Raw genomic sequence first — 15,644 nt, 5'->3', positions numbered from 1 at the left:
CCCCCCCCCCTCCCAGACCGTCTGCCATCGGCCCGAGGCTTCGTTAAAGCAGCCGTCGAACTCCCACCAAACAACAGGAACCGCCACCGCCGCCGACATAACGCCCCACGCCGCCGAGGTGGTTGGCCTGATCAAGATGCTCCTCGAGAACGGCGTAGAGCTGAACCCGCCGAGGCCGTTAAAGGACGGCGCCGGATAAGTCATCAACGCGGCTTGCGTGGCGGCGCCACTCGGCGCCGTCGAGTTCTTGATCCGCGGCTGCGGCGCGCGCGTCGACGTGTGCGACAGCCCAGCCCTGCGCCCCCCTCTCCACCTCGCCTGCCGCCGCGACGCCCGCTCCATCGATGCCGTATTGTCTGGCCACGCGGCCCTCGCCCGCGTGAAAACGGATCCCCTGGGCACCACCGCAAATCGAGGGAAAGCTGCCCAAGAGGGCGATGGAGAGCCGGCGGGTGAAGGGGCTGTAGTCGGAATAGACGACGCCGTAACCGTAACCGTATCTAGGTTGCTGGGCAGCGTGCGGGATGTCGCGGGCCGCCTTCCCCTGCACTATGCCGCCGCCAGCGGCAAGCCAGCACTCGTCCGCCACGTACTCGACAGGCTCGGCATAGTCGGGCTCGGGGCAACAGCGACAGAAACTGAGACAGTGGCACCTTCCTCTTTCAGAAAATGACCGGCGCCATCTACCGGTGCGGCGAGTGTGAGGGCTACCACCTTTGCTTTATGTGCTATGGATCCCGCGACAGGTTGCATCCCCCATCGCACGGCTCTTTCGTCGTTATCGGTGACGAAATCGGCCCGGACAGCCCCCAGAATGAAGGCTGGCACGTGCAAGAGGAGGGAGCGAGACTGTCGGCTGAAACGAGCTCGCGGTCCGCGTCGCCGGGTAACGGGGAGCCCTTCGGAGACAGCGACGAGGGCGGTTAGCCCGCCGCTGCCACCAGCAATGAGTGACACTTGGGGAATGACACCGCGGGCGCCCGAATAATGACGTTTCGGTACAATTTCAAATGGAAAAGTGAGGCGCTAGTCAAGACACTGGAAGATCATGACCGCGACCTTCTGAGTGCTTTGAATGTCGTAAGGAATATAGACGAGCAAAGAACACGTCCAATTATACTCATCGGTTATAGTTTCGGCGGTCTTGTCATTGAGTCGGTGTGTAATTGCCCTCCTCGGGCTTCTCTGTGTTAATCCCTTGTTATAATATACTTGGGTATTATCTAGCGGCATGCTCCAGGGGGGAGACTCGAGCTCTCCCCCGCGCGGGTCGATGTGGGCAAGCACCCGGACATCGTGGCTGCGTACTAGATCGAGAACCCGCCTAAGGTGGTGACATTTAGCAACGGCAAGGCCCTACAGAACAGCAAGAACGCCGACCTCTCGTCGCTCTGCGAGTTGCTTGAGCTGACGTGAATCGGCTTCCCATCTAGGCACTCGTAACCGCTTCGCACCCCCACCGGCCAGGGCGAGATAACAAGGAAACGTAACGAAAGGGTCAAGAGCAGCTTTGCAAGTATTATTTTCCTGGAGACACCTCATCGAGACTCCGAATATACAGTCCTAGGGAGGCTTTACTGTGTCTTCCACTTTTGGAATGGCGCCATATCTAGACCCTGATAGTTCTTCGGCCAGGGGGCTACTGGAAGGCGTCACCAAATCCTGCTCTGAGATCCCGGTCGCTGATTTCGTCGAGGGAAGATGTAACAGCATTTTAGGGCTGCGTTTGCGGCAAGTAAGTGACCAAAATCCACGCTCAGCCTTTCCCGGATTATGCTTACCAACAAAATGCAACTCCTTTGCCTCGTCTCCTCAGGCTGTCACCATGTTAAGCGGACAATGGAAAAGTGGTATCAGTGTTTGCCGGATGTCATTTCAGAGGAGGACGGCTTGGGTACCCCGCTGACACAGTCGCTGCACCTGGCAGATATAAGGGGCGCTGCGACACGGTCCGGCTCTTGCTGGACGCCGGCGTACACCCGGACCACGTCCTGCCATAGCATCATACAATGCCATCAGACGGTGTCAGGGCGCAATCGAAAGCGGCGGAAACATCCCCGAAATGGAAGTCCGAAGCAAGGAAATTATAAGGTTCGCCAAAGCCTACTACAAAGAAGGCCCCGCGGCGTGGTGGAACGGACGACAAATCCGGAACGCCTTTTAAATCGCGGCGTCGCTGACGCACAATAAGCGGCGCAAGCTCGCCAAAGCGGACCGGGAAAAAAGGCTCCGCAGCGGCGGCGGCGGCGGCGGCTACGGCGACGGCGACGTCGGGGAGGATTACGACGACGATAACGATGACGGCGACAACGACGGGACGTTTATCGGCAGGACGCATTTCGAGCGCGTGCGGGAAATGACGGCCGAGTTCGACCGTATAAGGGCAAAATTCCTCAAAAAGACGGATGCCAAGCTCGCCCTCGAGCGGGAGGAGCGGGACTTCCCCGAGCGGGAGCCCGGTCACCAGGGGCGACGCAGCCAGGGCCGTCGGGGCAAGCAGCAGAACCGTCGCCGCGACTACAATGAGTACGACGATGGGGGCCATGATAATGATGATAACGATTATGATGATGATTATGATGACCTCGACAGCAGAAGAGGAGGAGGGAACGACAGAGACGGCAAGCGCGGCGAGAAGGGAGCTTCTCGGCGACGCGTTGACAACAACTACTCACCCGTACCGCCCCGCGACTCGCGCCGCTCGGGTCTGGGAGGAGACGCGCGCGACCGTAATGGCGGCGGCGGCGGCGGCAATTCGAGCTCGAAGAAACAACGGGCCGCCCGGTCGCCATCCATCTCTCATTCCCGCTCCCTTTCCCGGTCCCGCTCTCGATCTCGGTCGGATGCCGGGACCCAGCGCAAGGCGGCGGCCGAGGACGCGGGCGAGACCAGGTCCAAGCATGGTGGTGGACGGGATGATGCCAGGGATCGGGCGCGGGCGCGGGGTGGGGGTGGTGATTCTGAGAAGGCGAATCGTCGTCGAGGAGGAGACGATGGCAGATAGGCGCAGGACCGTGGAGGAGATACAAATGTGCAGATTAGTGGGCAGGTACCTACATAGTACATGACAATTCCTCACAGCCTTCCATAGCGTGCACGCCTGCCGCTTACAGCGAGCATGGCGCTGTTGCGACTATTTCTGGGCTGCCTGCCAACAAGGTATGATTGTTTCATACAACAGCACAACTGTTACGCTGCGAAATTTGTTCGGCGGAGTTGGCACGCAATGAAAGTTGCAATTCGGTGGTATCTACCTACTTGCCTACATATCCGCTCACCTAAATACCAGCCAATTAACCAGTCCAGCCTTTAACATACTTGATGATCTTCCCCGTGATCACCGCCCTGAACCCCCTTTTCCGTAGCCGCTCCTCCGTCTCGGCGAGTTTCCCCTTGACTCGCTCCGTCTCTTGCTCGTATCTTGTACGAGCATCTCTCAGTTCGCGATCCCACTCCGCTTCTCGTTCGCCAGTGTCGCGGATCCGAACGTCTTGTTCCCGTCTCTTCTGCCTCTCGAAATTGAGGGCGGCCGTGGCCTTTTCAATCTTCCTTTCTGCCTCCTCGAGCTTCTGCTCGAAATACGCCCTCGTCTCTTCATCGCGCTGCTTTTGCAGCTCCTCCAGATTGACGCGCATGTTTTCTCGGTCCTCCTCCACCTTCTTCATCTTGGCGTCCAAATCGGTCCTTGCCCTATTTATCTCTTTTTGGGTGGCCTCGTCTTGGTCCCTTCTGGCCTCCTCTAGCTCCCGCCGTAAATCGCGCTTCTCCTCCTCGAACTTGGCACGCAGTCGGTTCATCTCGGCCTCGACCTCCATGCCCGCCGAAGTCTCGTCCAGCTTCTTGCCGTTGGCCATCTCTTTCTGGACCTCGAGGCTGGGATCTCTCTTGTTCGACTGGTGCTTGTTGATGATGTGCTCGATGATGAGGGTCGCCGAGGGCAACCCGTCGTCCTGCCGCATCATCGTGCTGCCTTGCTGGATCATGCCGCCCAATAGTCCTCCTTCGTCCTCAGCTGCTCCTCCCGCCGCGCCCCGTCATTTTCGCTGACCCTACTACCCCACATGGTAGTGGCGAGGACGACGCGCTCAAGGGCATCCTTCCCGCAGAGCTTCTTGAACATGCGGAGGTTCTTCATGGCCGAGCCGCCCATGCGCGGGTCGGAGATGCGGTGGAGGTACACAATGCCCGCCAGGTGCACATTGCGTTGGTGTGTTGTCCCCAGCCAGTTGACCAGCGAACGAAGCACGTCGACGTCAGTTCTCTGCGTATCGTCGAAGCCTGGTGTGTCGACCAGGTAGAATTCCCGTCTGCCAATCCTGGCCGGGAAGACCTGGACATCTGCGGTCTCTAACGACGGGTTGGAATTATTAACATCAGTATTGCGCAAAGTATTATTGCCATCAATTGGCGAGAAAGAGGAAAATCAATCCACTCAATAAAACATACCAGATGCAAGGTTGTCTCCGATGACCGCACCCTCGTTGAACAGTTTGATAAAGGTGCTTTTTCCGGACCCTGTAATGCCCATAACGGCGATTATCGTGTCGGTGGGCCTGGTATTTACAAGTATTAGCGGCGGGGAATGTCGACATGAAAGAATGAAACCAAGGCATCATACTTGAGGTCGTCGGCGTGAGGCCGGTCACTTGTGAAGTCCGTCATGTTTGGCACGGCGCGTAGGACAGAGAAATTTGGCAATATTCGTGGGGCGGCTGGGGTTGATAACGCAAATCCAAGGAGTTGAGGTCGTAAGAGGGGATGGATGTTGGGAGAAAGGATCTTATTAATGACCTTGATGAAATTGATCCATACTTCTCTCCTTTCCTCCTCTTTTCACAATCTCCGGGGTGCCAGCCCCTTTATACCCGTGATCGATCCGGCCTTCTCCCATCTGGCCTTTGGCGCTGCCTAGACCTCCACGGGTAGCCACGGAGAGTACCAAAGGATTCCACTTTCCATCTAGCCAAGCAAGAGTTGATGGGTAGCAAGAATAGCCACCGAGGGAGGTGCCCGATGGGTTCTCTTCCTATCCTCGTTGCAGACCACACTGAAAACTGTCGCCTCGCACCACTCGCCCTGCGAAAGGTTCACCACAACGCTATCCAACTCCACGGCACTCCCTAAATAGTTCTGCTGATTGGTTTCAGATTTGCCGGCCTTCCCTTTAGGCTGCCATGCGTTGCTGAGCTGTTGATCTGTCGGTTTCTGGCGGTCCTTTAACACATCCACACCCAAACACCAACACAAAGCCCCCCCTCTGTCTCAAGGGTCCCACTCCCATCTAGCCGCTGCACCGCGGACGTGGCGATATGAGTCACTTCCGAAAATACCAATGGCAAGACGGGAGCTGTAGTGGCTTCAGGTTTTGAAGGCGGCCGGTGATGTGGCCTGCGAAAAAAAATATGTAGCCGACGCCCAAAAGTGGTGCCCAGGAGGCTTCCGAGGGGTTGCGTAACGTTTGCGGCCAGCGAGAGCAAGCTGGGCACGCTTGCCAAATTTCCTGGAGACTTTGGCGGTTCGGATATCGCCCCGTGTCCCTAGGAGAATGAGCATGTGAGCATCCCCAGTGGTCTTGGGAGAGGTCGTGCGTGTGATGTGACTTTCAAGCTACGCATGGATGAGCTGGCCTGGATATTTGCCGTCTCTTCTAGCTCTCAAGCTTGTTATCAGATCCAACCAAAGGGGAAAGTCATGGCAAGCGAAACATGGGGAAGCACATGGCGGATTCGGGGTCTTGTGTGGGGGGTGTGCTTTGCTCTTCCATTGGGGCGGCTTTTCTTGGCTCTAGACCCCATCTTCCTGCCTGTCAGTGCCACGATGTTGCTTCACAACCACTCAGCCGGCTCGAATACTGCACTTTTTTTTATAATAGGCGCTCTTGGTTAAGCCCAACGCAAAAAGTCGGGCATGATTACAGCTATGGAACTCCGCGGCGCACTCTGGAACGGTCGATTTGGGCGTACCACCACGCCACCGACAAAGTGTGGCGACGGGCAATCCCATCCCATGCCGAGTGCACGAAGCATTTCCCGTCCGCGGCAAGCACGCCTGGGCCCTCCGGAGACGGCAGCATTGCCACGTCCGTGTCCACCGTGGCGTTCGGGGGCGAGGCCCGACGCTGGCGCTGGCCGCAGGGCGCGGCAGGCCCCATGCAGACGATTCCGCTGGCCCATGTGCAATACAAGACGCTCCAGACATGGGGCAGATTCGAGGGGAAAACACAGAGACAAACTTACGCGTCGGCCTTGCGCGGCCCGCACCTCCCACCGGGGACCAGGTTGTCTCCCAGGGCGCCGCGGACCGTCGAGCACTGGAGTTGAAATATGCTAGGCATGGTTCAAGACTCCTTGCATTGCTTGTCTTATCCAGCAGAGTGCCTCTATGAGAGGTGGGAAAGGTCATGGCCTTATATACATAGTGAGCAGCCTGGTGTGGCTCGTGCTCCTAGTTACTAGCCAGAGGCATGTGACATTTGTTATTTCAATAATTGGTTGAAGATGGCGGCCCAGTTGGCGACGGTGCCGATGCCGCCGGGGACGACGGTGTCGAATAGGGCGATCACGACTTCCTGATTCTTACTTGACCACTGATCCGACGTCGCTCGGGATTAATGCTCGCGCACCGGACGATGATGAGGACGAGGAGGGACCCGTTGCCGCCCTTGTGGCGTCGTCGGGTTTCCTGAAGTGGGGAAATGAAGCTGGCGAGCGCCTGCACGAGCATACGGTCTTGCGTAAAGCCCTTGCCTGGCGTCCGAACCAGGGCTAGGCCCAGGGAGACCGACACCATGTAACTCTAATCTTTGCGCACAGAGGATCCCTAGCGAGAGACTGTGGAGGAACTTGAAGTCCCGAGGAGTGCGTCCTATGACAGGAAGGTTGGCAGGTGATGAGGGTTTGCACTTCGGTGGTGCTAAACTACAAAAGCAGGCCGGTCCAACGACGACGGCGAGGCAGAACAGTCATTCCATAAAAATGGCATCATCAAGCTCGTCAGGCTCACAACGGTGTAAGGAGGGTTAAGGGAAAAAGGCGTCAGGGAATATGGTCGGGATGTTGAGATAGGAGTGCGGATTGCATTTAACTGATCAAAGTGAACGGTATTGTGGGAGCCGCCGCCACATGATCCGACCAAGTCAGAGAGAAAAATCATGGCAGGCAAGGTCCCTTGATCTCCAAAAAGCGTCGGATAGTAGTCCTATTACGCAGATGGCCCAGGGACTACGGACCATGCCTCCGCCGTAAACGCCAGCGCATTATCCAGCCGCATCTGTTCCGGATCAACATACACGCGCATTCCCGTCCGACTTCCCCCAATGTCGAAGACGCGGGCGATCATGTACACCTTGCGACGGTTAGTTCCTGCGTGAGAATGTTTCATCTGGATAGAGGTGGTGTTAGCCGTTTGCATTTGTCAACAAGACTGTACACGCGGGTAAAAAAGAGAAAAGAAAAAGGAGAAATATTTATGCCTACCATCTGGTACTGTCCCTTGCTCATGTAAAAGGGGACGCCACACGGCCCCGTCGTCGACTTGACTTCGATCAAGTACCTCGGCCTAGCACCGCGCCACAGGTCCCCGTCGAGGTAGCCGCGGTCCACGAGGAGGGCGGTCAGGTCGCCTTCGGAGTCCGCATAGGTGATATCTGCCGTCTCGATTCCGTACCAGGGCTCCATGTCCGCGTAATCCTGGTGCTCCGCAACGTACTTGCGGATGCTGCTCTGCCAGTTGCCGCGGCCCCAGCCGCTCAGGGCGGGCTCCAGCCTAGATAGTAGCTCGAAGACCTGCGTTGCGCCTGTCAGTCTCGTCCCTCGAAAGCGCGTTTGAGTCATTGGAGAGAGGGGAGATATTGCGAATGCGCGAGTGGATGCTTAGTGCAGGGCGGGTGACAGGCAAAAACTTACATATAGCTCGCCTGCCGCACCAATCTTCTTGTCGCGCTCGAGCTTGGTGCTTGACCGGAACCTGCTCCCGATCTGGTCCCGCCCATCGAATCCGTCGAAGCTGCCGAACCCGGCGGCGTGGTCGATCGCAGGCAGGGCAGCCTGGAGCGCAGCCATGGAAAAGGCTCCCTTCGAGGGGAAGCTGGCCGCCCGCGCCGCCTTCAGAACCCCGTCCAGGATCCTGATGTACTGCCTGTCCTCGCCGGAGGGAAGTGGCTCGGGAACTACAGCCACCGCTCGCAGCATTGACGGATCCCTGCGGGCCAGTCGAGATGCCGCCACGCTAGTTGAGATGACGATTGAAGAATCGCCGCCGTCGTCGTCGTCCCAAGCCTCAAACGATGACCCGTCCGGAGTGATCAGCTGCCCCGGCGGCCCAGCTGCGGATTCTCCGTCCTCTTCCGCATCCTCCGCCTCTGCCTCAGTATCCGTTTCGGCTTCGTCATCGGTCCCAGCCTCTCTCGGCAGCGGCACATTCACGATGCCGCAGCCGTCGAGAATGGAGTTTATAACGACTTCAGACGCGGACGCATTCAGTATTGCAGCAAGCGTCGTTACTGCCGCCTCCTCGACCGTGTCTTGGATCTGGGTCGTGGGATCCCGCATCAGCCAGGCGCCGAGGCTTTTAGGCAGGGCCAAGTGGTAGCAGACTTCCTGCTTCTTTTTGTTCGAGGGTACGAAGACCGTGAGAGCTGACGGGGTCTCGTCGATGTGCAAATCACCCTCGGCCTGCTCGACGTCAATGCAGTGCCCGTCCTGAGATATTGAGAACATTGTTGATATCCTGTCCGTCTCGAGCATTTGGGCAGTGCGTAGCAGCTGGTACAGTCCATTCTGGTCGGCTTCGTATCTGGGGCTGTTGAAGGTGGCAGCAACGCTAAAAAAAACGAAGGGCTGTTAACATGGAGCGTCCCATCTCCCCTAACTGGCTTGGGCTACTGGGTACCTAGGTACTTACCGGAGGATGGCGTGCGCCTTTGACCTGAGTCTTCGGCTGGGCATTTTGATCGGCCGTGTTGACTCGCTCGATGCGGATGTGATCTCCCTCGTGCACCGAGAGAGGTAGCAGTGCTCCAAGCCGGCCCACCGGAAGAACGGGGTCAGGCGCCGCACGTCCTCTAGGCTGTAATCCAAAAGCTTGATGCGGTCCCTGAACAGCTCCCCTAAGTATTCGCGATCAACAATGGCGAAGTTTGCCTCTGCAGACCTGAGCACGACCGGCCCGCCCGGATACCTGACGGGCAGGAATGCGGCCTGGATCAGCTCCCTGGGATCCAGGCGGCTGCTAGGCTCTGCCCGAAGGAGCGAACTGAAGGACTCGATCGTGTTCTTGACCCGCTCAACCGAGGCCTCTGGGGTTGTCTGCTTTAGGTCGTCGTACACCATCTGGGCAGTGAGCGTCTTGACGCCCAAAATTTCGAGGAAGAAGTCCTTCAGGTCTTCGTAGTGGTCATTCAGCGTTACTTTGCCCTGGATATCGGCCGTGCTGGACCACAGGCACTGGCTCGTCTTGTACCAGCCACGGCTGCTGCCTTGCGGGACGAAGATACGGTGCTTGGATTCAAACGCAAGCCTGCAGCTCTGTTAAACTTTTGAATCGCAGACGGGGAGATGGTATTAGTCGGGGTTGACCTGCCTTGTATCTTGCGTGGGAGTCGCAATCTTGCTCAAGTAGCGATAGAAACCGTAAATGCGGTCAAAGTCCCCCTGGTCGTGCTTCCGCATCCAATCTAGTTCCTGCACGATATGCTCTGAAGAAGCATCCGGAATCTCCAGTGTCTGCTTGAAGAAACGGGAGACCAGGTCAAGTTTCTCGGCGTCATCTCCGCACAGGCATGTGTAGGAGCACTTGACTGCGGGTCTAGTTTCCATTCCGGGAGGACCTTCCCACAGACAATCGTCGCGTGCAACCCAGTCCATTGTGTGGCTAACATCGCTAGGCGCGACTACTAGAGCATATTTGTCGATAAAACTCCTGCGGGAGTCGTCAGCGTGGGGGCAAAGAACGCAACTCGACAAGTCTTACTTACCGGATCTTCCTGATTGCTCGCTTTCGATCTTGGGATTCTAGTCCAAAAAGTTTGGCCTGAATCGTGGAGTAGACATCAAGCGCCTTGCCTTCATATGTCTCATCTGAGGTAGGGTTAATCCAATAAAGGACATCGAGGAGGAAGTCGACCTCGTCACCAACTCCGATCCCAACCCCAAATTGCTCGAGAAACCCCCACTTGGCAGTCAGCTGCACTGCTGAACCGGCCTCCTCCAGCTCAAGGAAGGGGAACGGGTCCGATGCAGCCATGAAGCGAAGTTTCTTCTGTTGAAGACCAGGAAGCGGCAGCCATGTGGAGCCAAGTGTGCAGTCGGAATGGAAGCTAAGCCCGCATAGCCTTTTTGCGTCTGTATCCTTGAGCGCAGATGTCAGGGCACTGCTGTTCTGAACCAGAGGTCCTTCGTCCTGCCAGGCATGCTCCAGCAGCCCGAGGAGCTTGCCGGGCCGCTGCGAGGCAACGTAGATCCAGATTTCCGAGAGCGAGTCGCCGTTGCGATCAACAATCCTCAAACGTTCACGGATGTCAAGGTGCTTAAGCAACCATTCTCTCCACGATGGATCCTGCGACCCTGGAAGGGTGGGCACATCTTCGAGGTAGATTGGGTGGAGAAAAGCAACCTGGAGACCCGGCGCGTCACCTGCTGGCTCCAGCAGTGCCTCAGGCCCGTATGCGTGGCCGCCCGGGAGATAGACGTCTTGTCGATGTGGGTATGCAGCGGGGCCGACTTTCAGGTACACGTAGATGTTTTTCAGGTCGGACGGTGTTTTCTCCAGTCTGGAGGCGAGATATAAGAAATGCAGCTGGGCTTTGGAGACAGCCACGCCCACATGAGATCGAATGGGTGGTGAGTACACCTTCAGCACCGCAGACCGAACGTGGCTGACTGAAGCTTCAACGGCCCCGAGATGTCTGAAAAGACCACTCCGATCATGGTTCTTAGCCGCGGAAGAATCCAGCACGCGCATGTCCAGGCCTGGCGGGATGGGGATGCCCCTGATCGTGATTGGCATATGTACCACGCCACTGTTGGCGGATACCCAGGCACCGCTCGCCAATGGAAGCAAGGGAAGATCCTTAAGTTCAGAGATTAGGTTTTGGAAACCCCTCTCGAAGCACTTGGAGAAGAGCTTTGCGGTTGCCGAGTGCCAGCCATCGCTAGTCGATTTCGCCTTCATTTTGGAACTGCTGCTGTTAAGGTCGGACTTGAGCAAGGCTACCGATATCTCAAGGCTTAAGACCTGTAGCCCGTATTTTTGCAGAACCTGCCTTGAGCTCAATCGATACGCATCCGACAGGTAGGGATCCCGGACACAACAGTCAAGGAGCGGTCCTCCATCTTCATCCGTTGCGTCGTCTGCCAAAATGACAACATCCTGGATGCGGCGGAGGTGGGCTGAATGTCGCGACCTCAAGACTGGCGTCCCGGTTATAAGCTGCTTGATCCTATCGTGCAGGCCCGACCAGAACTGGCTCAGCTTGTCATCAGACGCGGGAAGGAACATGGGCCATGTGTAGCATAGGCTCTCGTGTTCGCAAAACTGCAGAACAGCTGTGAGGAAGGCAGCCGCGATCCCATCCAGCAGGTCGATGTTCCTTCTTGACGTTGTCACAATTCTCTGTCGACTGGCGGTGGTGTCGAAGTCTGAATTGATGAGGAACTTGAAGGTTGAGTCCTCGACTGGCAAGAAAGCAAATATCTCCTGTCTGCCGACGACTGGGGCCGAGCAGCCCGTGAGAGGGAACGCCAGCACAACCTCGGCTTCGGAAAAGGCCCTGCTTTTCTCCTCCGGCCCAGACAGCTCGCGGTTCTGGCTCCTGGAAAGATTAGAGGCCATGTGGCGCGTGACGTGGAAGTGGCGTTCCTCTGTTGTGGCCTCTCCGCCTTGGTCCGTCACAGTAGATTCCAAGGTCACCCGATGGTTTTCGGCGTCCCCGATCTGGCGGAATTCTCGGGATTTTGTCGTGCGACCGCCGTCGTCGTAGGAGATGACCTGTATGCGCCTCAGATTCCGCAGGAAGAGGAGGCAAGTCGGCTGAAGGCCATCCAGCTGCTTGAGGATGATGTTGTGCAGGTGCTCAAGCTCTTCGGGGTCTCCTTTGTCGTGGAGGTGAAGCGTCATGCGCGTCACCGGGGACGGGCTCGGAAGCTCGTTTTGTGTATCGTTATCATCATCACCATCAACCCAGATAGGCAGGATCATTCCTAGGCCCAGATCACCCTTTCGGTGCTTGAAGTAGAAAGAGAAGTATCCGGACTGGATATACACCTTCCAGGCAGCGCTAAAGACCGACTTGAAGCCGATCCCCTTGGCCCCAATGTATCCATGGGACCCTGACTTAGTGCTCTGCCCGACCGCGCAGATGGCCGACAGGTCGCGCTTGGTAAACCCGTCCTCGTTGCATTCCACGACGATGCGGCCGGGGTGCACATGGAAGGCGATTGACGGCAGGTCGCCGCGCACTCTGGCGCGCTGGAAGCGGCTGTCGTCTGCATTCTGAAGCAACTCGAACACGAAGCGCGCGTCGCTGCTGTAGATATTCTTTGCGAGCCTAGAAAGCCGAGCTTTTGTTAGCAGGCAATTCCGCCTCGCAAACGGGTTGCAACCTACGTTTTGATCATATGCCCATTGAACTCGCCCATGGCTAAAAAGCTCTCTTGGAATACACGCTCTATCTTAGGGTCCAATTGTCGAAGTCTGCGCCAATATTCATCGTCCACGAACCCATGCTTTTTGGCAATATCCAACACTGCCTGCTTTGCGTCTTGGCTGGTGGACATATTGACAGCCGCTCGAGGCGCTCGCACCTTATGCCGATGTTTGTGGCATTAGATACATTGCGGTGCATAGAAGAGGACAGTCTCGGGTCTAGGCAGGCAGGCCCCTGTTGTCTCAACCGCCCTTTTTATGAGCAGCTGTCGCCGAAGCAGTTGGGCTATCGAAACGGCCTCCGCCATCAAATGTGCTGTGCCGTTTTTGTTGGCCGCCCGCGGTCCAGCCACAAACGTGCATTTTTTAACCGCCTGCAACCCAACCTTCACCTAGAATGAAACAGATTTCCCCGCATTGTCACGGTTCGGCAAGTGCAAGCCACCACCCGCTCAAGCCAAAAGGACGAGAAAGCCAAAGCTGTGTTAAGGCACTTGTGCTTTTCGTGATACCTCGAAACGATGGTGAGTGGGCATCCAATATCGGAGGGACCTGCCAAATGTAAATGGGAGACTGCGAGTGGTAATGTAAACATAAAGTAAAACGGTACATTGCGTGTAAATTTTATTAAACGAACATGAAAGCTGCGCGCCCTCCTGATTCGTTCTAGAAATGTTTTTGCTCTTTGTTTCCGAACGGCGTTCTGTATTATTTGTAGCTCCATGTTTACTGCAGTCGATTTCGTCCTTCCCTTGCCCCACTGTAGCAATTGGATTTCCCTGACGTCGGAGCTTCCATGATCAGCCGGCAGCCACAATAAAGCTCGCGAAGCTGCGTCCGAGCAAAAGTTTCGGCCTACGACCACAGCCGCGGCCTCTCCAATCCCGTATCGTCCAGTCCCGATAGGAGCACCGGCTTGCTCCCCGGCGCGCGCAACGATGGTGTTACAAAAGAAGGAGCAGGAGCCGCCGGTGGTGGTCGAGACACTCAAGAAGGGCCCCAGCGCGCTGCGGTCCATCATTGCTGGCTCCACGGCCGGCGCGGTCGAGATCGGTACGGGTTTCCTTCTTCTTTAGAGATAAATGTGTCGTGTCTATTGCGACTGTATGCTGACACCTTTTCTTGCAGCCATCACATATCCCGCCGAGTGTTCGTGACCCTCCTAGCGGCCATCGCCCGTCCAGTTCGCGCCGCCCCGAGATCACAACCTCTCTCCTGTAGACTGACACGAACACACCCGGGGCTGCCAGTCGCAAAAACACGGACGCAGCTGAACCGCAACCTCGCCGAGGGCAAGAAGCTGCCGTGGCCGCCGTTTGGGAAGCAGTGGTATGCCGGGTGCACCACGCTGATAATAGGGAACTCGGCCAAGGCGGGCATCCGTACGTTTGCTTCTTGGTCTCGCCCTTGCCTTTAACTCGGCCATGTTTGAACTGACTGCTCATCGCCTTTGGATCCGTGGGTCAGGCTTCGTCGCGTTCGACCAGTACAAGTCGATGCTTGCAGACGAGCACGGCAAAATGTCAGGCCCGCGGACGGTGCTGGCCGGGTTCGGCGCGGGCGTGACCGAGTCGCTGTTCGCCGTGACGCCGACGGAGAGCATCAAGACGACCCTGTGAGCTGGCCTCGTTGTAGACCAAAGAAGGAGGCAAACAACGCTGACTAGAAACCCTAGGATCGACGACCGCAAGTCGGCCAACCCCCGGATGCGCGGGTTCCTGCACGCGGTCCCCATCATCGCGCGCGAGCGTGGCATCAAGGGCTTCTTCCAGGGCTTCGTGCCAACGACGGCGCGGCAGGCGGCCAACAGCGCGACGCGGTTCGGGTCCTACACGTTCCTCAAGCAGCTGGCCGAGTCGTACACGGCGCCCGGCGAGAAGCTGGGCGCGGTCGGCACGTTCGCGACGGGCGGCGTGGCGGGCGTCATCACCGTGTACGTGACGCAGCCGCTCGACACCATCAAGACGCGCATGCAGAGCATCGAGGCGCGGTCCCAGTACGGCAACAGCTTCCGCTGCGCGTCCATGATATTCCGCCAGGAGGGCGTGCTCACCTTTTGGAGTGGCGCCGTGCCCAGGCTGGCGAGGCTGATCATGAGCGGCGGCATCGTGTTTACAATGTACGAGAAGAGCATCGAGTTTATGGCCCAAGCGGATCCCGAGGGGAAATACATATGATTATGGGAGTTTTGTTGTTGCTTCTTTATCTACCCCTCGAGGGGTCTCCTGTCAAGACTTTTAAGGTGCCGTGCTTTTTGTACACCATACCCAACCCGCCTTTGCGCCGTTTCCAGATGCACAGCGCATCACCGATAGATCTTGTTACAAGTCTGGTTGTTATCCCCTGACGTCTCTCTCTCCCACTACTCAAGCCGCACCATGCCCTTGATGCGTGTCATCCACCTGGACCACGCAGACCGTGTCGGAGCCTCGTCCAGCTCCCGGATCAGGTTATCGTAGTAGTCGGGCGCGCTGCGCGGCCTGAAGGTCTGCTCGCGGACCCGGTATCGGTTCTTGAAGCGGTTGTCGAGTAGGGCGAGCAGCGCGTTGGCCTCGCGCAGCTGCTGGACCTCGCCCGTGGGTATTGCGGTCCCTGATGCTGACGCTGCATGTGATGTGCCCTGCTGTTGCTGCTCGAGACGCTCGAGACGCTCGAGACGCGGGGCCAGGGCGCGCGGGAGCTGCGTCTCGGGGCGGAGGACGTCTTGGGGCCAGCGCGAGAGCGCGGCGCGGAGGTGGGTTACTGCGGCCTGGATTTCATGTATTTACTTATTATTATTGTTGTTGCTACCTTGAATAAGCCAGGAGAATTACGGCATTTACACATACGTTGCGGGACATTATTTTGTTGGCCTTTGTTGGCAGTGAAGCCGCCCCCCTCATGAATTTTTGAAGCCGCACGCAAATGTTCGGGCTCGGAAAGATTGCGTCAGATCCTTTTTTTTTGGCCCCGTCTTTTTTCTCCCGCTCCGACCGTCCGTCTGCCCCAGCCCAACGGGACAC

General features: G+C 57.3%; 7 protein-coding genes across 7 annotated transcripts in view; 4 read left to right on the top strand and 3 right to left on the bottom strand.

Annotated features, from left to right (window-relative positions):
* The window catches only part of GGTG_05325 (hypothetical protein), a gene marked incomplete at both ends in the record, with an annotated part of 2,676 nt that extends 2,477 nt beyond the window's left edge, over nucleotides 1-199 (top strand). The window contains one exon of the mRNA XM_009223124.1: nucleotides 78-199. Coding sequence (XP_009221388.1) covers nucleotides 78-199 — 122 coding nt within the window. The remainder of the gene's footprint in view (nucleotides 1-77) is intronic.
* A 375-nt stretch (nucleotides 200-574) lies between these two features.
* On the top strand, nucleotides 575-927 carry GGTG_05324 (hypothetical protein; the record flags this gene model as incomplete). The annotated part of the gene is made up of 1 exon (XM_009223123.1): nucleotides 575-927. The coding sequence occupies exon 1, from the start codon at nucleotides 670-672 to the stop codon at nucleotides 925-927; it is 258 nt and encodes an 85-aa protein (XP_009221387.1). The 5' UTR covers nucleotides 575-669.
* Nucleotides 928-2,062: 1,135 nt separating this feature from the next.
* Nucleotides 2,063-3,070, top strand: GGTG_05323 (hypothetical protein; the record flags this gene model as incomplete). Its single annotated transcript, XM_009223122.1, has 2 exons — nucleotides 2,063-2,068; nucleotides 2,192-3,070. 2 exons carry the CDS (start codon nucleotides 2,063-2,065, stop codon nucleotides 3,002-3,004), a joined length of 819 nt encoding a protein of 272 aa, XP_009221386.1. The 3' UTR covers nucleotides 3,005-3,070.
* Nucleotides 3,071-3,293: 223 nt separating this feature from the next.
* On the bottom strand, nucleotides 3,294-6,334 carry GGTG_05322 (hypothetical protein; the record flags this gene model as incomplete). Its single annotated transcript, XM_009223121.1, has 6 exons — nucleotides 3,294-3,893; nucleotides 4,049-4,347; nucleotides 4,447-4,553; nucleotides 5,069-5,120; nucleotides 5,678-5,784; nucleotides 6,237-6,334. The coding sequence occupies 6 exons, from the start codon at nucleotides 6,332-6,334 to the stop codon at nucleotides 3,294-3,296; spliced, it is 1,263 nt and encodes a 420-aa protein (XP_009221385.1).
* A 667-nt stretch (nucleotides 6,335-7,001) lies between these two features.
* GGTG_05321 (hypothetical protein) lies at nucleotides 7,002-13,048 on the bottom strand. Its single transcript, XM_009223120.1, has 7 exons — nucleotides 12,604-13,048; nucleotides 9,974-12,544; nucleotides 9,580-9,918; nucleotides 8,902-9,516; nucleotides 7,905-8,820; nucleotides 7,476-7,784; nucleotides 7,002-7,380 (listed from the first exon to the last, which is right to left on the bottom strand). The coding sequence occupies exons 1-7, from the start codon at nucleotides 12,771-12,773 to the stop codon at nucleotides 7,201-7,203; spliced, it is 5,100 nt and encodes a 1,699-aa protein (XP_009221384.1). The 5' UTR covers nucleotides 12,774-13,048; the 3' UTR covers nucleotides 7,002-7,200.
* Nucleotides 13,049-13,218: 170 nt separating this feature from the next.
* Nucleotides 13,219-15,002, top strand: GGTG_05320 (tricarboxylate transporter). The gene is made up of 5 exons (XM_009223119.1): nucleotides 13,219-13,695; nucleotides 13,771-13,791; nucleotides 13,893-14,024; nucleotides 14,110-14,257; nucleotides 14,318-15,002. The coding sequence occupies exons 1-5, from the start codon at nucleotides 13,581-13,583 to the stop codon at nucleotides 14,817-14,819; spliced, it is 918 nt and encodes a 305-aa protein (XP_009221383.1). The 5' UTR covers nucleotides 13,219-13,580; the 3' UTR covers nucleotides 14,820-15,002.
* GGTG_05319 (hypothetical protein) lies at nucleotides 14,747-15,609 on the bottom strand. Its single transcript, XM_009223118.1, has 2 exons — nucleotides 15,471-15,609; nucleotides 14,747-15,391 (listed from the first exon to the last, which is right to left on the bottom strand). The coding sequence occupies exons 1-2, from the start codon at nucleotides 15,522-15,524 to the stop codon at nucleotides 15,005-15,007; spliced, it is 441 nt and encodes a 146-aa protein (XP_009221382.1). The 5' UTR covers nucleotides 15,525-15,609; the 3' UTR covers nucleotides 14,747-15,004.
* Between the last annotated feature and the right edge of the window lie 35 nt (nucleotides 15,610-15,644).

The sequence above is a fragment of the Gaeumannomyces tritici genome (genome assembly GCF_000145635.1).
Source record: "Gaeumannomyces tritici R3-111a-1 unplaced genomic scaffold supercont2.3, whole genome shotgun sequence".
NCBI classification, from domain to species: domain Eukaryota; kingdom Fungi; phylum Ascomycota; class Sordariomycetes; order Magnaporthales; family Magnaporthaceae; genus Gaeumannomyces; species Gaeumannomyces tritici.
This window is presented reverse-complemented; position numbering and strand designations above follow the sequence as displayed.